The 20,660-nt window shown below is 36.4% G+C and overlaps 2 protein-coding genes across 7 annotated transcripts in view; one reads left to right on the top strand and one right to left on the bottom strand.

The window, feature by feature from the left end:
• The window catches only part of LOC135848732 (obscurin-like), a 142,847-nt gene extending 122,870 nt beyond the window's left edge, over positions 1 to 19,977 (top strand). For all 6 annotated transcript variants that reach the window (XM_065368705.1, XM_065368703.1, XM_065368704.1 and 3 more), the window contains 27 exons: positions 57 to 235; positions 341 to 537; positions 615 to 773; positions 863 to 1,107; positions 1,200 to 1,397; positions 1,460 to 1,566; positions 1,663 to 2,020; positions 2,111 to 2,251; positions 5,158 to 5,343; positions 5,438 to 5,675; positions 5,780 to 6,056; positions 6,148 to 6,304; positions 10,139 to 10,277; positions 10,364 to 10,830; positions 10,914 to 11,147; positions 11,231 to 11,540; positions 11,614 to 11,723; positions 11,799 to 11,954; positions 12,036 to 12,181; positions 12,356 to 12,520; positions 15,696 to 15,876; positions 15,974 to 16,141; positions 18,362 to 18,482; positions 18,581 to 18,761; positions 18,842 to 19,067; positions 19,149 to 19,254; positions 19,348 to 19,977. In XM_065368705.1, the coding sequence (XP_065224777.1) occupies positions 57 to 235; positions 341 to 537; positions 615 to 773; positions 863 to 1,107; positions 1,200 to 1,397; positions 1,460 to 1,566; positions 1,663 to 2,020; positions 2,111 to 2,251; positions 5,158 to 5,343; positions 5,438 to 5,675; positions 5,780 to 6,056; positions 6,148 to 6,304; positions 10,139 to 10,277; positions 10,364 to 10,830; positions 10,914 to 11,147; positions 11,231 to 11,540; positions 11,614 to 11,723; positions 11,799 to 11,954; positions 12,036 to 12,181; positions 12,356 to 12,520; positions 15,696 to 15,876; positions 15,974 to 16,141; positions 18,362 to 18,482; positions 18,581 to 18,761; positions 18,842 to 19,067; positions 19,149 to 19,254; positions 19,348 to 19,485 (5,290 nt within the window). In that variant the 3' untranslated portion in view covers positions 19,486 to 19,977. The remainder of the gene's footprint in view (positions 1 to 56; positions 236 to 340; positions 538 to 614; positions 774 to 862; positions 1,108 to 1,199; positions 1,398 to 1,459; positions 1,567 to 1,662; positions 2,021 to 2,110; positions 2,252 to 5,157; positions 5,344 to 5,437; positions 5,676 to 5,779; positions 6,057 to 6,147; positions 6,305 to 10,138; positions 10,278 to 10,363; positions 10,831 to 10,913; positions 11,148 to 11,230; positions 11,541 to 11,613; positions 11,724 to 11,798; positions 11,955 to 12,035; positions 12,182 to 12,355; positions 12,521 to 15,695; positions 15,877 to 15,973; positions 16,142 to 18,361; positions 18,483 to 18,580; positions 18,762 to 18,841; positions 19,068 to 19,148; positions 19,255 to 19,347) is intronic.
• Positions 19,659 to 20,558, bottom strand: ND-B12 (NADH dehydrogenase [ubiquinone] 1 beta subcomplex subunit 3). Its single transcript, XM_065368714.1, has 3 exons — positions 20,398 to 20,558; positions 20,133 to 20,291; positions 19,659 to 20,055 (listed from the first exon to the last, which is right to left on the bottom strand). Exons 1-3 carry the CDS (start codon positions 20,442 to 20,444, stop codon positions 19,830 to 19,832), a joined length of 432 nt encoding a protein of 143 aa, XP_065224786.1. The 5' UTR covers positions 20,445 to 20,558; the 3' UTR covers positions 19,659 to 19,829.
• Between the last annotated feature and the right edge of the window lie 102 nt (positions 20,559 to 20,660).

Genomic DNA, 20,660 nt, shown 5'->3' with positions numbered 1-20,660 from the left:
CTGGACTTGAGTGCAAAATGACGCAACATTTTTATTCGAAAATTGTGCTCTGCCAGGAAATGCAATGGTCAACCCATCAAGATTGATAATGAAAATGTGAAAATCGTCTCAACTCCCGAAGGTGCACATTGCCTGCTGATCGAGAAAGTCACCAAAGATCATACCGGAGAATACGAACTGGTTGCTAGTAACGATATTGGAGACAATTCCACCAAAGCTCAGCTCACAGTTGCTTGTAAGTGTGAATTTCCTCCTTAAAGGCCACTTCTATTATTCCCCTCTTTTCTAATTGAAGCCAAAAATGATGAAATTCAAATGGTTGATGTTTTTTTTTCTGCAGCTCGTTCGAATTCTGAAGCAGAAAACGAGAAACCCATATTCTTATCCGGACTACGAGACACATCAGTGGACGAAAGCAGCGTACTATCGATGTCAGCTCCATTCCGGGGTAACCCGATCCCAGACGTTCAATGGTTCAAAGACGGAACCCTGTTATTGCCAGATGAACGAATTCATTTCACTTGCGACGGATACAAGGTATTATTTCGAGGCCTCGGTGAATTTTCCAAAGGGTTCGAATGAAATAAACTAACTTCTGTATTGTTTCTTTACAGGTCGGATTGGAAATTCAAGACGTCAACATGGCTGATACCGGATTCTATTCTTGTGCTTTGAAAAATCCATATGGCGAAGATTCTTCGGCAGCTCACGTCGGTGTACGTAAACTTTATCAATCTCCTGTGTTCACACAGCGTTTCAAGCATCAACAACAAGTCAGTATGATATATGAACGTAGTCCTACCTTGATTATGAATTTGTTACGAGTCAATTTAATGACGAATTATCGCCGTTGTGATTTCAGCTACCCAAACACGATGCCAAATTCCACTGCCGAGTGACCGGTGTACCTTTTCCAAGCGTTATGTGGCATTGTAACGGACTTCCTCTATCGAATTCGAATAAAATACAAATTAGAAGAGACGGAGACGTGTGCTGCTTGACGGTATTCAACGTGAACCTAGACGACGAAGGCACCTACAGCTGTATTGCGAGTAATCGAGAAGGCACAGCTACTTGCGAAGCTCAGCTTCAAGTTGTAGACAAAATGTAAGTCCCGAATACGTAGGTACAGAATTTAACGAATGAAAGCTCGGAGGATAGATTATTATCATCTTGGTTGGCGTACTTTTTTTTTGCAGAGATACAACTCCTAAGCAAGAACCGCCTCAGTTCATGAAGAAAATCGGAGATTGCGAAATATACGCCGGTATGACTGCTAAATTCACCGCATGTGCCAGCGGCGTACCTGAGCCAGAGTACGAATGGTTTTTGGATAATATTCGTATTCATCCTAACGATCGATTGGAGATGGAGAAAGAAGGCTCGGGACTCGTTAGGTAAGATTTTCGAAACATTTGATCAATTTATGGTGAAATTTCGTAACGAGAATTTTTTCCAGGTTGAAGATTCTCGCTTCTAATCCAGACTTGGATACCGGAACTTATAAACTTAGAGCTTTCAATCCTCACGGTGAAGTTTTCTGCGAAGCTAAAATCATTTTCGATAGTAAGTTTCATTTTAGCCAGCTGTGTGTTGTTTTGAGATTTAAAAAAAGTGTTAATCATTTTGTTTTTTTTTTTTTTTTTTTTTGAAAAAAACCAGGTGGTTTGGAAATGAAACACAGAAAACCAGTAGGAGAATTGTACAGAGACTTCGATAAATTCCGAGCCACCGGAGCACCGCTCCCTCTAGCCGATAAACCAATCATCAGTCGGATGACCGATCGCCACTTGACACTGTCGTGGAAACCATCGATACCGATCAGTCCTCGCGAACCGGTCACCTACTTAGTTGAAATGGAAGAACAACCGAATGGAAAATGGTTCACTGCTCGAGCGGGAATTAGAAGCTGCGCTTGCGATATTCATAATTTGAAACCATTCGTCGATTACAAATTTAGAGTCAGGGTTGAAAACAATTACGGTATAAGCGATCCGTCTCCATTCGCTATCACCTACAGGTATTTTAATCAGTTTTTTGAGATATTTATAGAGAAGTTTTTTTTTTTTTTTTGAAGGAATTAATTAAATGAATCGAATTATTTTTAAAGGGAGAAATTGGAACCTGATCCGCCGAAAATTCGAACACATTTGCTTCCTGGAGCGCAATTCCACCCGGATACAGCACATTACTTTCCGAAAGACTTTGATATCGAGAGACCGCCTCATGATAATTATGCTCAAGCTCCCAAGTAAGATTTGTTTGTGTTCCCCCTGCTCTCCTCCTCGTTCAAAAAGTTAGGAAAATCGAAAGCAATTTTGAGTCGAATTGATGCGTCAGGCCAGGAGCAGAAACTCGAGTGAATTGAGGCAAAATGATCCTTTAGGTAGATGTTTGAGAACTTTTCTTTCCCTGTTTTGGAAGTCCTCCCTTTTTTTAAAAGATCTACAAAATGTTTTAGTTTTGACATTTTTTTTTTACAAAATTGAGCATAGAGCTCATCTTTGATGTTGGAATGTTTCAATATATTGTACGCAGGGATCAAAAAGCACGAACCTTTGTGCCCCAAGGGGGTGTTCGAATGTTTCAACACGTAGCTTTCAGTCTTGAAAAATGGAGCTTTCACGTTGAAAGTTCAACTTCGAAATTTTACTGTGAAAGTTCAATCAGTTTTTGAGCTTACACCTTGAACTTTCAATTGAGTGTGTTCACCTCGTGACTTCGTGAGTTGAAATTCAAATTTTCGATTTCAAATTTCAAATTTGAGCTTTCACCGTGAAAGTTCAATTTGGGGATTGTCCGATTTTAAGCTTAGACCTAGAAAGTTTAATGTTATGCTCTCACCTTGAAGTTAATCTAGTGTTTTTACGATGAAAATTTGATGTTTTGCTTTCATAATGAAAGTTAATGTTGATCTTTCATTATGAAAATCTAAGTTGAGCTTTCAACATGAAAGTTCAATTTCGAGCTTTCGCATTGAAAGTTGAATATTGAACTTTCACCTTGAATGTTCAATTTTGATCTTTTCTCATCAAAGTTCTATGTTGAGATTTTCATATTGAAACTTCAATTTTGAGCTTTTTATCTTGAAAGTTCAACTTTGCACGCTCTTTTAGAGAGTTGTATTTGTGCTTTCACATTGAAAGTTCAGTTCTTAGATTTCACATTCAATTACTAATATTCTATTTAATCTTGTCATCTTGAAAGTTCAGTTTTGAGCTTTTCATATTGAAAGTTCAATTCTGTGCTCTCGCATTGAGAGTTCAATTTCAATTGGAAGTTGAATTTAGAGCATTTTGCTTTTGAAAGTTGAATTTTAAGCTTCAATCTCCAATGTTGAATGGGGAACTTTTTGCCATGAACGTTTAATTTTGAGCTTTCCATCTTGAAAATTGGATTTTGAGCTTTCATCTCGAAAGTTGAATACTGAGCTTTTCAACTTGAAAGGCCAATTTGTAAGTTTTTCATCTTGAAAGTTTGATTTTGACTTTTTTCATCTTGAAAGTTTTTAGTACCTTACAAATTCAGTTTCGAGCTCACTCTTTGGGCAGTTCAACCCATTGAAAGTTGAATTCTGTGATCTCGCATTGAAAGCTCAATTTTAATTGAAAGTTGAATTTTGAGCTTTTTATCTTGATAGTTGAATTTTGAGTTCTTCATCTTGCAAGTTGAATTTTCAGCTTCAATGTCCAAAACTGAAAGTGGAACTTTTTGTCATAAACTTTCAATTTCGAGTTTTCCATCTTGAAAGTTCAAATTTTGAGCTTTCTAGTCTGAAAGTTCAACTGTGGATTTTTTACTTTGAAATTTAATTTGAAACTTTTCACGATGAAAGTTTCAATTTTGACATTTTCGTACTGATGGTTTTTATTTTGAGCTTTTTACTTCGAAAGTTCAATTTTGAGCTTTGTACCTTTTAAAATTCAGTTTTGAGCTCTTGCTTTGAAAGTTCAATTTTCAACGTTCCCATTCAAGTTATATTTGGAGCTCCCACTTCGAAAGTTCAATTTTTGAGCTTTCCACCCTGAAAGTTCAATTGTGGATTTTTCATGAAAGTTTAATTTTGAACTTTTCACAATGAAAGTTTCAATTTTGACATTTCATATTGATAGTTTTTATTTTGAGCTTTTTACTTCGAAAGTTCAATTTTGAGCCCCCACTATGAAAATTCAATTTTTGAGATTTCTACCCTGAAAGTTCAACTGTGGATTTTTCTATTTGAAAGTTTGATTTTGAACTTTTCACGATGAAAGTTTCGATTTTGACATTTTCGTATTGATGGTTTTGATTTTGAACTTTTCACTTTGAAAGTTCAATTTTGAGCTTTGTACCTTATTAAATTCAGTTTTGAGCTCTCGCATTGAAAGTTCAATTTTCATCGTTCGTCGTTCACATTCAAGTCCAAGTTTCAGCTCCCACTTCGAAAATTCAATTTTTAGTTTCCACACTCAAAGTTCAGTTTCGATATTTTCATTTTGAATGTTCAATTTCGAGCTTTCATGTTGAAAGTGAAATTTGTTCTTTCACACAAAAATGTTCAATTTGGAACTTTTTAGCATTTTAAAAGTTGAGTTTTGTGCTCTCACCTTGAAGGTTCAATTATTTGTGCCATTAGGTACAATGAAAGTTCAACTTTGAGCTTTTCATCTTGAAATTGTAATTTTGAGAATTCGTCTTAAATTTAGCTTCTGATCTAAAAGTTGAACTTTGTGCTCTCATTTTGAACATCCAGTTTTGAGCTGTAATTGTGAGAAATTAACATAAAAGTTCAAGTATAGCTTTAACTTTGAAACTTCAATGCAGAACCTTCATCTTAAAAGTTCACAATTGTTAGTTTTTTCATTTGAAGTTTAGTTTTGAGTTATTCAAAGGTTCAATTTGGTGCTGTACCTATCTTTGAAAGTTCCCCTTGAGCTTTTGATTTGAAAGTTTCAATTGTAGCTCTCATCTAGAAAGTCCAATTTTGAGCTTCCGCCTTGAAAGTTGAACTTTGAACTTTCGAATCGAGTGTTCAGTTTTGAGCTTTAATTTTCTAGAGCTTGTCGTAAAATCACGAGTTGACAACTTTTTTAGGATGTTTCGACCCAGAATAGTTTCCTCAAATATCTCTACGATCAATCTGTATTCTGTACTAAAATATTTCTCCTCCTGGCGCAGATTCCTCCGTCAAGAATACGACACACAGTACGGCGTAAAAGGACACAACGTGAATTTATTCTGGTTCGTTTACGGATACCCGAAACCAAAAATGACCTACTACTTTAACGACGAGCTGATCGAAATGGGTGGTCGATACGATTCCAGTTATACTCGTAATGGACAAGCTACCTTATTTATTAACAAGTAAATTTTCAAGTTTTTTTTTGTTCCAAAGATGGAATTGAATTGTTTAGCTAGATATGTAGATAGGTACTAATTCATCGTAATATTTCCACAGAATGTTGGACAGAGACGTCGGTGTTTACGAAGCAGTCGCTGTCAACGAACATGGCACCGCTAGACAAAGAGTCCAACTGAGAATAGCCGAATATCCGGAATTCCTCAAGAGACCCGAAGAATCGTGGGTACCTTTGCGTAAAACATGTCGTCTGGAAGCTCGAGTCATCGGTGTGCCTTATCCAGAAATCAAATGGTACAAGGATTGGCAGCCTTTGGGACCGTCTTCCAGAATTCAGGTACCCTCCCCCCCCACCCACCCCAAACACTTCGCTTTCTCTTCCTTTCTGTTATACGATCAGATTTATGTATTTTTGAATAATGTGTCGAAAATTTCGTACAGATCGATCAAGTTGAACCGGATCTTTGTATTTTACGTATCACCGACTTGATCACCAAAGACGAAGGATTGTACAGTATCAGCGCTCGAAATATTGCCGGATCTATTTCGACATCTGTGTATTTACACGTCGAAGAAAGCGATTACGATACCATCGTTGGAGGTAAAAAGGGCGAAGTCAAGACTAGAAATAAGAAATTCGACGATATTTACGATTTGGGAGACGAACTTGGCAGAGGAACGCAAGGAATCACGTTCCATGCCGTTGAAAGAAATACCGGTGAGTAAATCGAACGAGAAACTTGGGTAGGGATTAATCTCGAAGCTAGAGAATTTAATTTAATAATATGTACCTATTCAAATCGTTTCAGGTAAAAACTTGGCTGCCAAAGTTATGCATGGTACTGGTGATTTGAGGAAGTGGATGTCCAACGAATTAGATATTTTGAATCATTTGAATCATAGGAATATCATCAGACCTTATGATTCTCTGATTACGTCCAACTCGTTCACTATTATCGAAGAACTGTATCCTTTTATTATAAATAACTAACAAAGGAAGTGGAACCTCTTGAGGTGTCCGCCTCCGATTTGAACGGGACCGCGATTTTTGGAAAGAGCATGTTCTAAAACCCCCAAATCCAAATTTTCAGCTGCCCAAGTTCATTTTTCGATTTTTGGCGAATTTTTGAAAATCCAAAATTGACTATTTTGGTGATTTATGCTTTTTAAAAAAAAGTAAGTACGTACTTGACCAGTAAAAATGTTCAAAATAAGTCCTAAAACTGATATTAACCACCCAAATCCAAATTTCGCCATTTGCAGCCATTCTGGAGCCTCCAGTGCGATTTTTTAATTTCTCTAGAATTTTCAATTTGCTCCAGAAGGCGTGAATATGAAGTTGGGCAGCTAAAAATCGAGTTGTGTGTTATACTCGACCTGTTTAACGAATTTATCCACATTTCAGACGATTCTGAAGGGGACACTTCAAGAGTAGGTTTTTGACCAGCTTTTTTCATAATAAAAATATCCAAAAATTAAAGGAAAGCCCAAGAAAGGCTGGAAATGGCGAAATTCGCTCTCGTGTGGTTAATTAATGACAAAATACAGCGATATTCGCGCAAATTTCAAAAAAATTTTAACGAACGAGGAATTTTTGGTTTTTGGATTTCTTCAGTCAAAAAACCACTCTTGAGGTGTCCGCTCCAGAATCGGCTCAAATGTGGATAAATTCGTTAAACAGGTCGAGTATAACACACAACTGGATTTTTAGCTGCCCAACTTCATATTCACGCCTTCTGGAGCAAATTGAAAATTCTGGAGAAATTGAAAAATCGTACTGGAGGCTCCAGAATGGCTGGAAATGGCGGAACTCGGCCTCAGGTGGTTTGGTGTGTTCAAAATACAGCGATTCGCGCAAATTTCGAAAATTTCCTCGCAAGCAGTAAAATTTTGATTTTTTTGGATTTCTTGATCTTGAAAAGGCATTTTGATAAAGCCTAGTGTTATAAAATTCTCCAAAAATTACATTCCATTGGAATTAGAAGACATTTGGCTTACTTTATTCAGAATTTCTTAACAAACCGTACTTTTAGAGTAAGAGTTGACAATTCATACTCAGAATTTTTTGAAATTGAAAATGGAGTCCCCCAAGGTTCAGTTCTTAGCACAGTCTTATTTATACTTTTGATTGATGACATTTCCAATGTTGTCTCTAGACCCATTTCTCTGAGAATCTTTGCTGATGATATAAACATTTCCTTTCGTTCAAATAATATTCAACTAGCTCTTCAAGTAATCCAAGAAACCCTTGAAAAAATTGAATCATGGGCAGATTCAAACGGTCTAACCTTCTCTGAGTCAAAAACCCACTGTATACTTTTCAACAAAAAAAATAAGATTCCTCCAGATCTCATTCTCAACTTCAAAGGACACTCTTTAGAATTCAAAACCACAACTAAATTTCTTGGCTTAACTTTTGATAGAAAACTAAATTGAACTCCTCATTTTCTAAAAGTAAAATCAGATCTCATAAAACGCCTAAATCTGTTGAAAATAATCAAAAATACTAAGTATAATCCATCCAGCAAACTCCTACTTCACTCGTATAAATCTCTAATTCGCAGTAAAATTGAGTATGGAAGCCTATGTTTTGCAAATATCTCAAATAAAACTTCAAATATCCTAAAAAACAATTCAAAATTCAGCTCTAAGGATCTGTTTAGGAGCCCTCTATTCCTCTCTAATAGATAGCCTATATTGTGAAGCAGCAGAATTACCCCCAGATTTCAGAAGAACTCTCATAACAAACAAATTCATCTCAAATGCATCCACCAACCCTTCCCATCCACTCCAAAACTCAATTAACCCACCCAACCCCCCCCACATTTTGATCATATAGAAGGACCCATTTCTAATTTCATCACAATGTTGAATGACCTTCAAATCAATCCTAAAACTCTCATCCAAAAACCAATATTATACCCCCCTTGGCTTCTAAAACTTCCTCAAGTCAACCTACAGCTTATTAACTACCCAAAAAATAGCCACTCTCCATTAGTAATAAAACAGAACTATCTTGAACTCTTATTAGAATACAAAAAATTCAATCTTTGCTTTACAGATGGATCAAAAATAATCAACACTTCACACAGGACATGCATACTCTATAAATGATAGAATTTCAAATTTTAAAATCCATAAATGTTCTTCAATCTACACTGCCGAACTCACAGCTATATTTTCCACTGTCTCTGTGATATACTCACTTATGAATCAGAAAATAAGTCCTTCTTAATTCAAAGTGATTCCCTCAGCTCACTAACTGCTATCCAAAATCTTTTTTCCGATCACCTCCTAATTCAGAATATTCATAAAACTCTATTTGACTTACAAAATTCAAACTTCTTCATACAGTTTATGTATGTACCCAGCCACGTTGGAATCTTAGGAAATGAAATTGTAGATATTAATGCAAAATCTGCCACCACCCTTTCTCCCCTTATATTTATCACAGCTGACGACCTCAAATCTATCTTCACCCAAAGCACACTTAAGAAATGGCAAAACTGTTTGTCTCTCCGAACCACAAACAAGCTCTTTCAACATAAAAAATTAGTCCATCCTTGGAAAAACCTCTCCCACTTAAACAGACTTGAAGAAATCATTATAACCAGACTGAGAATTGGCCACACAAAAATCACACATAATCACCTCTATGAAAAGGCCCCAAAACCCACATGCCAGTTCTGCCTGTCAGAACTTATATCTGTCCAAGACTTACTATTTCACTGTCCCTCCTTACATCAGCACAGATTGTCCCTACAAATAGATGAAAGATCCCTATTCATACCAGACAACCCTTCCGAAATTAAAAAGTTCTTAGACCTAATTAAAAAACTTGACCTCACCAACTCGATTTAAATCTCATACGACGGGTGTAATAATCAAGTAATTACAAACACCAAAAAAAAAAATTATGAAAAAAGCTGGTCAAAAACCACTCTTGAGGTGTCCGCTCCAGAATCGGCTCAAATGTGGATAAATTCGTTTAACAGGTCGAGTATAACACACAACTCGATTTTTAGCTGCCCTACTTCATATTCACGCCTTCTGGAGCAAATTGAAAATTCTGGAGAAATTGAAAAATCACGCTGGAGCCTCCAGAATAGCCGGAAATGGCGAAATTCGCCCTCGTGGGGTTAGTTCATGACAAAATACAGCGATTCGCGCAAATTTTGAAAATTTCCTCGCAAACGGTAAAATTTTGATTTTTTTGGATTTCTTATTATGAAAAAAGCTGGCCAAAAAACCACTCTTGAGGGTCCGCTCCAGAATCAGCTCATATGTGGATAAATTCGTTAAACAGGTCGAGAATAACACACAACTCGATTTTTAGCTGCCCAACTTCATATTCACGCGTTCTGGAGCAAATTGAAAATTCTGGAGAAATTAAAAAATTGCACTGGAGGCTCCAGAATGGCTGGAAATGGCGAAATTTGGATTTGGGTGGTTAATATCAGTTTTAGGACTTATTTTGAATATTTTTACTGATCAAGTACGTACTTTTTTGAAAAAAGCATAAATCACCAAAATAGTCAATTTTGGATTTTCAAAAATTCGCGAAAAATCGATAAATGAACTTGGGCTGCTGAAAATTTGGATTTGGGGGTTTTAGAACATGCTATTTCCAAAAATCGCGATCCCGTTCAAATCGGAGGCGGTCACCTCACGAGGTTCCCTTATAAGTATATTTTTGTCTCATTTTGGAAACAAAGCTTTCTCAATAAAAGAACAAAATGGATCATTTATTGATTATGTGTCTTTCTACGTATATTTTCCTTAATATCGATCATATCACAGCGGCGCTGGAGGCGAATTACTCGACGTATTGACCCGAAAAACCTACATTACCGAATACGAGATCTCATTCTACATCAGGCAGCTTCTATTGGCTTTGGATCACATGCACGAATTCAATATAGCTCATTTGGGAATAACGGTTTGTATATTTTTGAGCACATTTCTCAAAATGGAAAATGGGATACTGGTGATCAGATTGGGCTAATTCGAGGTATATTTTTCCAGCCCGGAGACCTATTAATATCCCACCTAGGTGGAGACCACTTGAAATTAACAGATTTCGGTCTAAGCCGACGAATAAATTCGAGAAAACTCGAACCCTTGTTCTACGGTATGCCCGAATTCGTCGCCCCCGAGGTAGCCGGGGGTGAAGGAGTGAACTTGTCGGCAGATATGTGGTCTGTAGGCGTTATAACTCATCTGTTGCTTACCGGCGTATCGTTATTTAGAGGTAAACATGACGTAGATACGTTGGATCGAATTAAAGAAGGAAGGTACTCCATCGATACGCAAATCAGCGACGATGCTCGAGATTTCATTATTAAATTACTGACGATCAACTCGAATAGCCGTCTGGATGTCAGACAGGCTTTGAATCATCGCTGGATTAAGATGGCCGAGAACCTGAGCCCGCCTCCGGATAGTCGTCAGATAAATACGGAGAATCTTCGCAATTATTATAATCATTACAAGTAAGTTGTTGTTGATGAGAGTTTTTGGCAGGAATATGTGTTCATTATTGATGTGATTGTGTGTAAATTTTATCTCTTTGCAGAGACTGGTACAGCAATGCGAGTTGTAGGACGTGGTTCCGACGTAGAACATTCGATAGCGCGTATCGTGATCCGTCTCGTATGATTTACCCACCGGGATTGGGATATTCGCCAGCTCCGTCTCCGGAACCGCAACTCCATAAGGATATGAATCACGATCATAAATCATGGAAAGATAGAATACCCTCCAGAGAACCTTTAGATGTCGATATCGGTTTGATTAAAAACGAAAGCCAGTAAGTTAAAGAAAACCGTACAATGATTTCTTCGACTTCTCAATCAATGAAAAATTGCTGATTGTGCGTGAATTTTCCCTCAGTTATCAATACGGTCCGGATACTTACCTTTTACAATTGCGAGACGTCGATTTCCCGGTACGTTTGCGAGAATACATGAAAGTAGCCAAAAGTACCTCGGACCATATCGATTGGCAAGCTCCGGTGATTCGAGAAAGAAGACGATTCATGGACGTTATGGACGAAGAAATTGACGACGAGCAAAAGGCGCGCATTAATCAATATGGTAGTGCAGATATTTATACGTTAAGAAGGCTTAAACAGGAGCTTGGTGCTCGACCGACGGCTCATGTCGAAGCCGAAGCAATTCTGGGATCGAGAATTGATGGACTGGTAAGGTTTTTTCACTGTTAACTTTATCGTTATGCTCGAGTAGCTGAGTATATAGAGAATTTTGCATGCTTAGCCGCCATTTTTCCGAGAAAAACCTCAAACTATACCGATCGAAGTTGATAAACCTGCGGAGCTCGTATGTTACGCTGTTGGAAGCCCTAAACCTCTGGTTCAGTGGTTCAAGTAAGTGCATTATAAAGTAATTAAAATCGATTCTTAATGTATGATGTGATTGGTCCACTTATTTGTGAATTGTAGGAATGATCTAGTCATAACCGAAAACCATCGTATTAAAATATTTGAAGACAACCAAGGACGTTCTATTCTTCGTCTTGATCCGGCCAATGATTACGATTTAGGCATCTACAAAGTAGTCGCTAGAAATAAATTCGGTCAGACTACTGCCAGAGCTAGGTAATACTTATTTTTTAAAGGCTTTCACTGTATTATTATAAAAATTGTGAGACTGTTGATTCGTGTGATTGTGTTTCTCAGGATGGTGATTGCAAGTGAGCCAGGACCACCAGAACCGCCGGAAGTTTGCGATGTATCAGATACAGAAGTCTTACTCAAATGGAAACAACCTAAAGAAGATGGAAATACTCCAGTTTTATGTTACGGATTACAGATCTTAGAAAATGGTGGGTCGAATCAGTTTTTCTCGATTATGAAATCGGAGTGGGAGAGTGAAAGGGGCTGTTTTTTTTTAAAAGTTTGAGTGACACGTATTACAGAATAACTTATCTCTATATTACTGTTTCGGTAGGTGTATTTTTTCTGGTTTTAAAAATGGGTATGATTTTATTTGCTTACAGAAAAAGGACCGTGGAAAACGTTGGCTGAAAACATCGATCACGAAGCCTGGCTCGTGCATGATCTAGTGTCCAGTAGCGAATACCAGTTTAGATTATTGGCTATGAATAAAATAGGCTGGAGTATACCTGGCTTCCCTACCATTGCTGTGACTACCAAATTCGCAGGTTTGTGTAAAAAAAATAACGTCTAGAATTTATTTTGTTGTGAAATAAATGTTCTTAAGTCCTCAGAACTCGCACGAGTGACCAGTTTTTATGTTTAAAACGAACCACCTCTGAATTTTACAATTTACAACCATTCTGGAGCCTCCAGTGCGATTTTCGATTTTTCTGGAATTATTGAATTTTTCCGGAATGTGGAAAGGAATTTTTTTTGAAACCTGCACGAATGACTTTTTTGGGCCTGAAATCAACTTTTTGAATCTGAATTTTATCTTTTTCGGGCATTCTGGAGCCTCCAGCGCGATTTCTGATGTTTCCAGGATTTTTTGAGATTTTCTCAAAATAAACAGGAATTTTTTAGACTTGCGGGAATTATTTTTTTTTACCTTAAATCAAGCACTCGAATCTAAATTTCACAATTTTAGACCATTTTGAAGCCTTTCGTACAATTTTCGATTTCAGAATTAAAAATTATTAAATTTTTCCAGAATGGACAAGAATTTTTGAAACTCGCGCAAACGATTGTTTTTTCTCCTGAAATCAGATTTTTGGATCAGAATTTTACAATTCTGTAGCCTCCAGCGGGATTGTAGATTTCTCCAGAATATTTTCGAATTCTTCCAAAATAGATAGGAATTTTTAAAACTCGCCCGAATTGCAATTTTTCTGCCTGAAATAAGGTTTTTGGATATGAATTTTGCCATTTTTGGTCATTGTGGTTTTGTCAAGCCTTCAGCACAATTTTCGATTTTTCCATGATTGTTTTTGAATTTTTCCAAATGAGGCAGGAATTTTTAAAACTTGCTCGAATGACCATTTACTTTTACTTGAAATCAGCTTTTTGGATCTGAATTAGGTCTTTGCCATTTTTTATTATTGTGGAGCCTTTAGGACGATTTTTGATTTATCCAAAATTTTTTGTATTCCTTCTAAATGAACAGGACTCTTTTAAACTCGCAGAAATAGTCATTTCTGGTCTCACACCAGCCACTTGATTTTGAATTTTGCCATTTTCAGTTATTCTGAAGTCTTCCAGCGAGATTTTCGATTTTTCCAGAATTTTTGAACTTCTCCAGAGGGCGTGAAAATCGACTTGGGCAACTAAAAATCAAATTCTGACCTATTCTCGACCTGTTTAACGAGTTGATTTTCGTAAAAAACAATTTTCGGATTATCAAAAATTCGTCAAATTTGAAAAATCAATTTAGGAGGCTGAAATTTTGACTAACCAAAAATTCGTCAAATTTGAAAAATCAATTTAGGAGGCTGAAATTTTGACTAACTCCAGAAACCTCTTGAGGTGTCGCACTCCGATTTGAACGGGACCGCGATTTTTGTAAAGAGCATATAATCTAAAACCCCCGAAACCAAATTTTCAGCTGCCCAAGTGCCCAAGTTCATTTTTCGATTTTTGACGAATTTTTGAAAAATTCAAAATTGACTGTTTTTGGCGATTTATGCTTTTTTTAAAGAAGTACGTACTTGATCAATAAAAATGGTCAAAATAAGTCCTAAAACTAATATTAATTACCCAAAACCAAATTTCACCATTTCCAGCTATTCTGGAGCCTCCAGCACGATTTTTCAATTTCTCCAGAATTTTGAATTTGCTCCAGAAGGCGTGAATATGAAGTTGGGCAGCTAAAAATCGAGTTGCATATCATACTCGACCTGTTAAACGAGTTTATCCACATTTGAGCCGATTTTGATAGTTGCAGCTCAAGAGTGGTTTTTTGAGGCGTCACTCTCGCTTCAAAACGGCTGGAAATGGTAGAATTTGCGCTCCGGAGGTTAGTTCTTGAAAAAATACAGCGATTCGCGCAAATTTCAAAAATTTCCGCTCAAACGCTTATCTTTTGATTTTTTGGGTTTTTTAATTTTGAAAAAAGCTGGTCAAAAAACCACTCTTGAGATGTCACTCCCAAAATTGGCTCAAATGTAGATAAACTCGTTACACAGATCGAGTATAATACACAACTCGATTTTTAGCTGCTCAACTTCATATTCACGCCTTCTAGAGCAAATTCAAAATTCTGGAGAAATTGAAAAATCGCGCTGGAGGCTCCACAATGGCTGGAAATTGTGAAATTTGGATTTGGGGGTTTGGACAAAATACAACGATTCGCGTGAATTTCGAAAATTTCCACACAAACGGGAAACTTTTGATTTTTTTGATTTTTTTAATTTTGAAAAAAGCTGGTCAAAAAGCCACTTTTGAGGTGTCACTCTCAAAATCGGCTCAAATGTGGATAAACTAGTTTAACAGGTCGAGTGTAATATACAACTCGATTTTTAGCCGCCCAACTTCATATTCACGCCTTCTGGAGCAAATTCAAAATTCTGGAGAAATTGAAAAATCGTGCTGGAGGCTCCAGAATGGCTGGAAATGGTGAAATTTGGATTTGGGTAATTAATATTAGTTTCGGGACTTATTTTGACCATTTTTATTGATCAAGTACGTACTTTAAAAAAAAAAGCATAAATCGCCAAAAACAGTCAATTTTGAATTTTCAAAAATTCGCCAAAAATCAAAAAATGTGCTTGGGCAGCTGAAAATTTGGTTTTGGGGATTTTAGACTAATATGCTCTTTCCAAAAATTGCGGTCCCGTTCAAATCGGAGTGTTGCACCTCAGTTAGATTCGATGATGAAAATCTCAAAATTGAGCTTTCCAGAGAAAAACTCAAAATTTTCATGATCAGTACAAAAGCTTGAAAACACATCATTTGAAAAATTGTAAAAAAAAATGCTCTTTTGTAACCATGTTTTTGACGAACCGCGTGGAGGGAGGGGGTAAGTAGATTGGTTCAATTTACAAGGATATCTAACATTGAATAATAATTTTCCATCTCAGATTTTGAAAATCTGCGAAAAATATAATTATATTTTTCGCATTATTATGGTTGTTCATGGCGTGTAATTCAATTTTAAGGACCTAAGCCCGGGGGGTGGGGAGGTATGTGAATTTACAGTTTTAGAAAAAAATTCAAAAAAAAGTTATTATTTAGCATTATTGTTTATTTTATTTTTTTGAGATTTTCAAAATCGAAAATTGTGGGAAAAAAAGTCAGAAAAACAAAAATAAAAAAATGTTGCAATTTTGTCTTAAATCTAGTCAAGGTGCTTGTGAAATACAAATCTCGATATCAATTTCTAATTTAATTGAAATCTGATTACAGGAGCCGAAAAATTGAACGTACCTCACGTACTGCGAAATTTACAGATCGTGTGCGAGAGAGGAAAAGAAATTATCGGAGAGGAACCCCCAACTATACCAGATTACTCTCTAGAACATAAACATATTCAATGGTGTGAACAGCCATCCGAAGACAAATACAGATTCGTCTCCGAAATAGCCAGGTGATTATTGTACCACCCTCTCAACCCCCCACCATTCATCAAATCCCTAAAATTATTTAAAAAAAAAAATATTTTATACCTTTGTGACGTTTTTCAGAGGACGATTTTCGATCATCGTCAAAGGTATCGATTCCTCGACAAGTAAAGTGATTGTTGCTAAATTAATGGAAATAAATGCTCAAACAGAGCCTGAAATCGAAAGAGAATTTGAAATATATCGTATGATGAGGCATGAAAGAATAGCCAACCTGGCTGAAGCTTTCAAGTAAGTGTAGCCAACGGTACCTGTAATAGTCCAGCATATGACAACAGAAGTAATTGCATCCTCCCCGCCGATCTCCGAGACAACTTTTTTCTTGAAGGGGACATCCTAAGGAACATTTTAAAGCAAACTTGCCCAAAAAAAAGTTGGCCTTACTTACAAAATGGCGGCCATTTTGATTGACAGCTCAGCCGAAATCGCAGATTTTGCGTTTCAACATAGGACTTGTACGAAATTTTTCAAACCTTACAAAAGTAGATCGAAAGATCATGCAAAAATTTATCACCTGGCCAAATTTCAAGTGCTAAAGTGCGTTTTTCGATTTTTGGTGAATTTTTGAAAATCTAATTAAGGCCGAAAATGAGGGAAAAAATCAAAATTTTACCAAATTGACTAAGAAAGCTGAAATTTAGGATATACCCTATTTTCGACATGCCAAATCGATTGGAAACGGTTTCAACTCGTTTTCAGCAGTTCTGGAGCCTTCAAGCAGATTTTTGAAACTCGAAATTCCCACAACATTCCATCAAATTGGAGTTGTAAAGCTGAAATGTATTCTAAAAACTAATTTCAATACGCTACGAAGTACTGCAGGTGAATTTCAAGTCGTTTTTGAGCCTCTAGGGACTTTTTGAAAATTCTTGAAGCCTCCAGCAGATTTCTAAAACTTGAAATTTTCACGAAATTTCATCAAATGGAGATGAAAAGCTGAAATTTATTCTACATTCATATTTTAACACCCTCTGAAGACGACTTCAGGTGGGTTTAAGTCATTTTAGAGCATCCAGCAACTTATTTGAAAATTACTGAAGCCTCCAGTAGATTTTTGAAACTTTAAATTCCCGCAACATTAATTTATTAAATGGAGTTGGCAAGCTTAAATTTACTTCGCAGACAACATGGTGGTTTCAAATGGTTTTGAAGCTTCCAGCTACTTTCAGGAAATTATAATTTTCCAAAAGAACGCCGTATAACCTTTCAAAAAGTCGCTGGAGGCTCCAAAACGACTTGAAATCCACCAGCAGTCAACTTCGTAGCGTATTGAAATTAGTTTGCAGAGTGAATTTCGACTCCATCTCAGTTTGATGAAATTTTGGAGAAATTTCAAGTTTCAAAAATCTACTGGAGGCTCCAGTAATTTTCAAAAAAATCGCTGGAGGCTCTAAAATGACTTGAACCCACCTGAAGTCGTCTTCAGACGATGTTAAAATGGGAGTGTAGAGTAAATTTCAGATTTCCATCTCCATTTGATGAAATTTTGTAAAAATTTAAAGTTTCAAAAATCTACTGGAGGCTCCAGTAATTTTCAAAAAGTCGCTGGAGGCTCCAAAACGACTTTAAATTCACCAGCAGTCAACTTCGTAAAAATCTACTGGAGGCTCCAGTAATTTTCAAAAAAGTCGCTGGAGGCTCTAAAATGATTTGAATTTTGAACCCACCTGAAGTCTTCTTCAGACGGTGTTAAAATAGAAGTGTAGAATAAATTTCAGCTTTTCATCTCCATTTGATGAAATTTTGTGAAAATTTCAAGTTTTAGAAATCTGCTGGAGGCTTGAAGAATTTTCAAAAAGTCCCTAGAGGCTCAAAAACGACTTGAAATTCACCTGCAGTACTTCGTAGCGTATTGAAATTAGTTTTCAGAATACATTTCAGCTTTACAACTCCAATTTGATGGAATTTTGTGGGAATTTCGAGTTTCAAAAATCTGCTGGAGGCTCCAGAACTGCTCAAAACGGGTTGAAACCGTTTCCAATCGATTTGGCATGTCGAAAATAGGGTATATTCCAAATTTCAGCTTTCTTGGTCAATTTGGTAAAATTTTGATTTTCTTCCCTCATTTTTGGCCTAAATTGGATTTTCAAAAATTCACCAAAAATCGAAAAACGCACTTTAGCACTTGAAATTCTGACAGGTGATAAATTTTTGCATGATCTTTCGATCTACCTTTGTAAGGTTTGAAAAATTTCGTGCAAATCCTATGTTGGAACGCAAAATCTGCGATTTCGGCTGAGCTGTCAATCAAAATGGCCGCCATTTTGTAAGTAAGGCCAACTTTTTTTTGAGGCAAGTTTGCTTTAAAATGTTCCTTAGGATGTCCCCTTTAAGAAAAAAGTTGTCTCGGTGGATCGGCGGGGGAGGGGTGCAATTACTCCTATTGTCATATGCCGGACTATAACCTACTTGAATTCTGTTACCAAATTGGTTTATTGTGTTGCCTTACAGGTTGCAGTACTCTTCGGTGGCTATCTTTATTATGGAAAAACTCCAAGGAGCTGATGTATTGACTTATTTGACCAGCAGACACGATTATAGTGAACAAATGGTTGCAACTATAATTACACAAGTAATTTTGAAGATTTACCTAGTTCGAAGATCAGTTGTATCATTGTGAAGGAAATTTTTTTAAATTCGAAACCTTTAAATTCGAATTTGTTTCCTCAGGTACTAGATGCTCTCCAGTACTTACACTGGAAAGGATACTGTCATTTGAACCTTCAACCCGATAATGTTGTAATGGCATCTGTACGTAGTCTACATATTAAATTAATCGATTTCTCATGCGCTCAACACGTTAATAAATTAGGAACAGTGGTAATGAATAAAGGACCGTTAGAATACACAGGTAAATCCCTCACAACCTAGACCTAACTACGATAAATTAAATCTCGAGCGTACTTAATCCATTATATTACATGATCTCAGCTCCGGAAGTATTATGTGATGAGCCAGCCTTCCAGTATTCGGATATTTGGTCGGTTGGTGTATTAACCTATATTCTCCTGTCGGGTGTATCTCCATTCCGAGGATTCACCGAACTAGAAACTAGACAGAATATCACCTTTGTTCGATACAGATTCGAACATTTGTACAAAGATCTATCTCAAGAAGCCTTGAGGTTTTTAATGATGTTATTTAAACGAACACCTACGTAAGTTATCTCAACCACTGGTTCGTATATTGTTTTTTTATTCGAGAAAAAGATTGCTATGAGGAAGATGATTCTGTTTAGGAAACGTCCTTCGGCTGAAGAATGCCACGAACAAAGATGGTTACTGCCTACAGAGTACCTTATCAAGAAACGAGAAAAAACCAGCTTCGAAACGACGAAGCTCAAGGTTTATATTTTTTTAAATCGGCCACGTTTTGTATTATATAAGCTTATTTTAAATCATTTGTAATAATTCTTTTTTTCCTCAATTTTTAAACAGAAATTCTCGGACGAGTATCATTTAAAGAAAAGTGCGGAATCCACGAAATCCAAAGAATTAGAATCTGTGATTGGAGGAAGACTCACACGATCCAATAGTATAGTAGAAGAATTGGAAATTCTGAATACGGCCCGCTAATCGAATTAATTAATGATTATTATTATTATTATTTATCTATTGTTGTTGATTGTTGACTAAATATATCGTTTTTAAAAAAAACACCGCCAGTGTTCATTTCCATACTTTTTTTCTTTTAGTGTGAAGTGGAATAAAACCATCAAATTCGTCATAATTTTCACAAAAATATACTCTTATTCAACAAAACATAATATTTATTGCGATACATATTTACGAAATTAGCGCATATTTTACAAATTGCGTTCTGAATATCGAATCTGAACTACATAAAGGGTGGAAAAAACGTACTATTCAAACACATACAGAATCCGGATACTTTGGCTCGATGATAAGGTTACTATTTTTTAATGATGCGACCCACCACCACCGAAAAGGCATCGATACATTGTAGTAACATGAGGTGGATAATCTCCGTACTTATTCTTATAATACAGGTATTGCAAACTGCAGATAACCGTAGCAATGGCGAATCCGTATTTCACGCCTTTCTTATCTATACCCCAAAAGTATTTACTATACGTGTTCATAATGTTTCGGTCCCAAAATGGTGGATAACGCCATACTTCGTTCCTAAAAAACAAACGAAAGAGTTGAAAATAGACACATTCGGGGGTATTCGATGTAGAAATGAAATCCGCTATAGTAACCTGAGCCAGGGATCTTTCAGTCCTTTGGAAGCCAATGTATCTCTAACGTATTCCAGTTCTTTGATACCTTCTACTTTATAAATCCTCCAATCGGGTACCTGCATTTTCTGATGAGGTACATCGAAGCTGTTTTTCGGTATTTTATCCCACGAGTAATCGCTGAAATAAAGAATAAACGAGTGTTTTTAGCGTGACCTTTGGAAACGTAGAGTTGTGGTTGATGAAGCTATAAGTAACTGTATTTGGAACGGATTTGGGTACTTACGGATCGAGTTTGAAACTCGGGTGGTCCTTAGGTGTCATCTCGACCATCTTGACTAATTTATTTTAGATATTTACGACAGAAAAATTAATAAAATTAGGATACTTTGAAATAAAAACCAAAATCTTCTAATTTGATAACAAAATTGAGATAATTTTTTTATAAACATGGAATCAGTGTTGCCAAAACGTAAGTTGTAAAATCAGTTCGGATGTTGTTTGTTTTTTTTAAACGTGATTTTTTTGGTTTAATTCGATTTGAAATGT

The sequence above is a fragment of the Planococcus citri genome, chromosome 5, assembly GCF_950023065.1.
Source record: "Planococcus citri chromosome 5, ihPlaCitr1.1, whole genome shotgun sequence".
NCBI lineage: Eukaryota > Metazoa > Arthropoda > Insecta > Hemiptera > Pseudococcidae > Planococcus > Planococcus citri.
Note: the sequence above shows the minus strand (reverse complement) of the source record. Positions and strands in the feature narration are given on the sequence as shown.

What these genes read in the sequence shown, in the direction of transcription:
- ND-B12 (XM_065368714.1), bottom strand. Translation starts at nt 20,444, where the DNA reads ATGGTCGAGATGACACCTAAGGACCACCCGAGTTTCAAACTCGATCC. An exon ending in CCGAGTTTCAAACTCGATCC is followed by an intron (nt 20,292 to 20,397) that starts GTAAGTACCCAA and finishes TCTTTATTTCAG; the next exon opens with CGATTACTCGTGGGATAAAA. An exon ending in CTGAAAGATCCCTGGCTCAG is followed by an intron (nt 20,056 to 20,132) that starts GTTACTATAGCG and finishes TTTGTTTTTTAG; the next exon opens with GAACGAAGTATGGCGTTATC.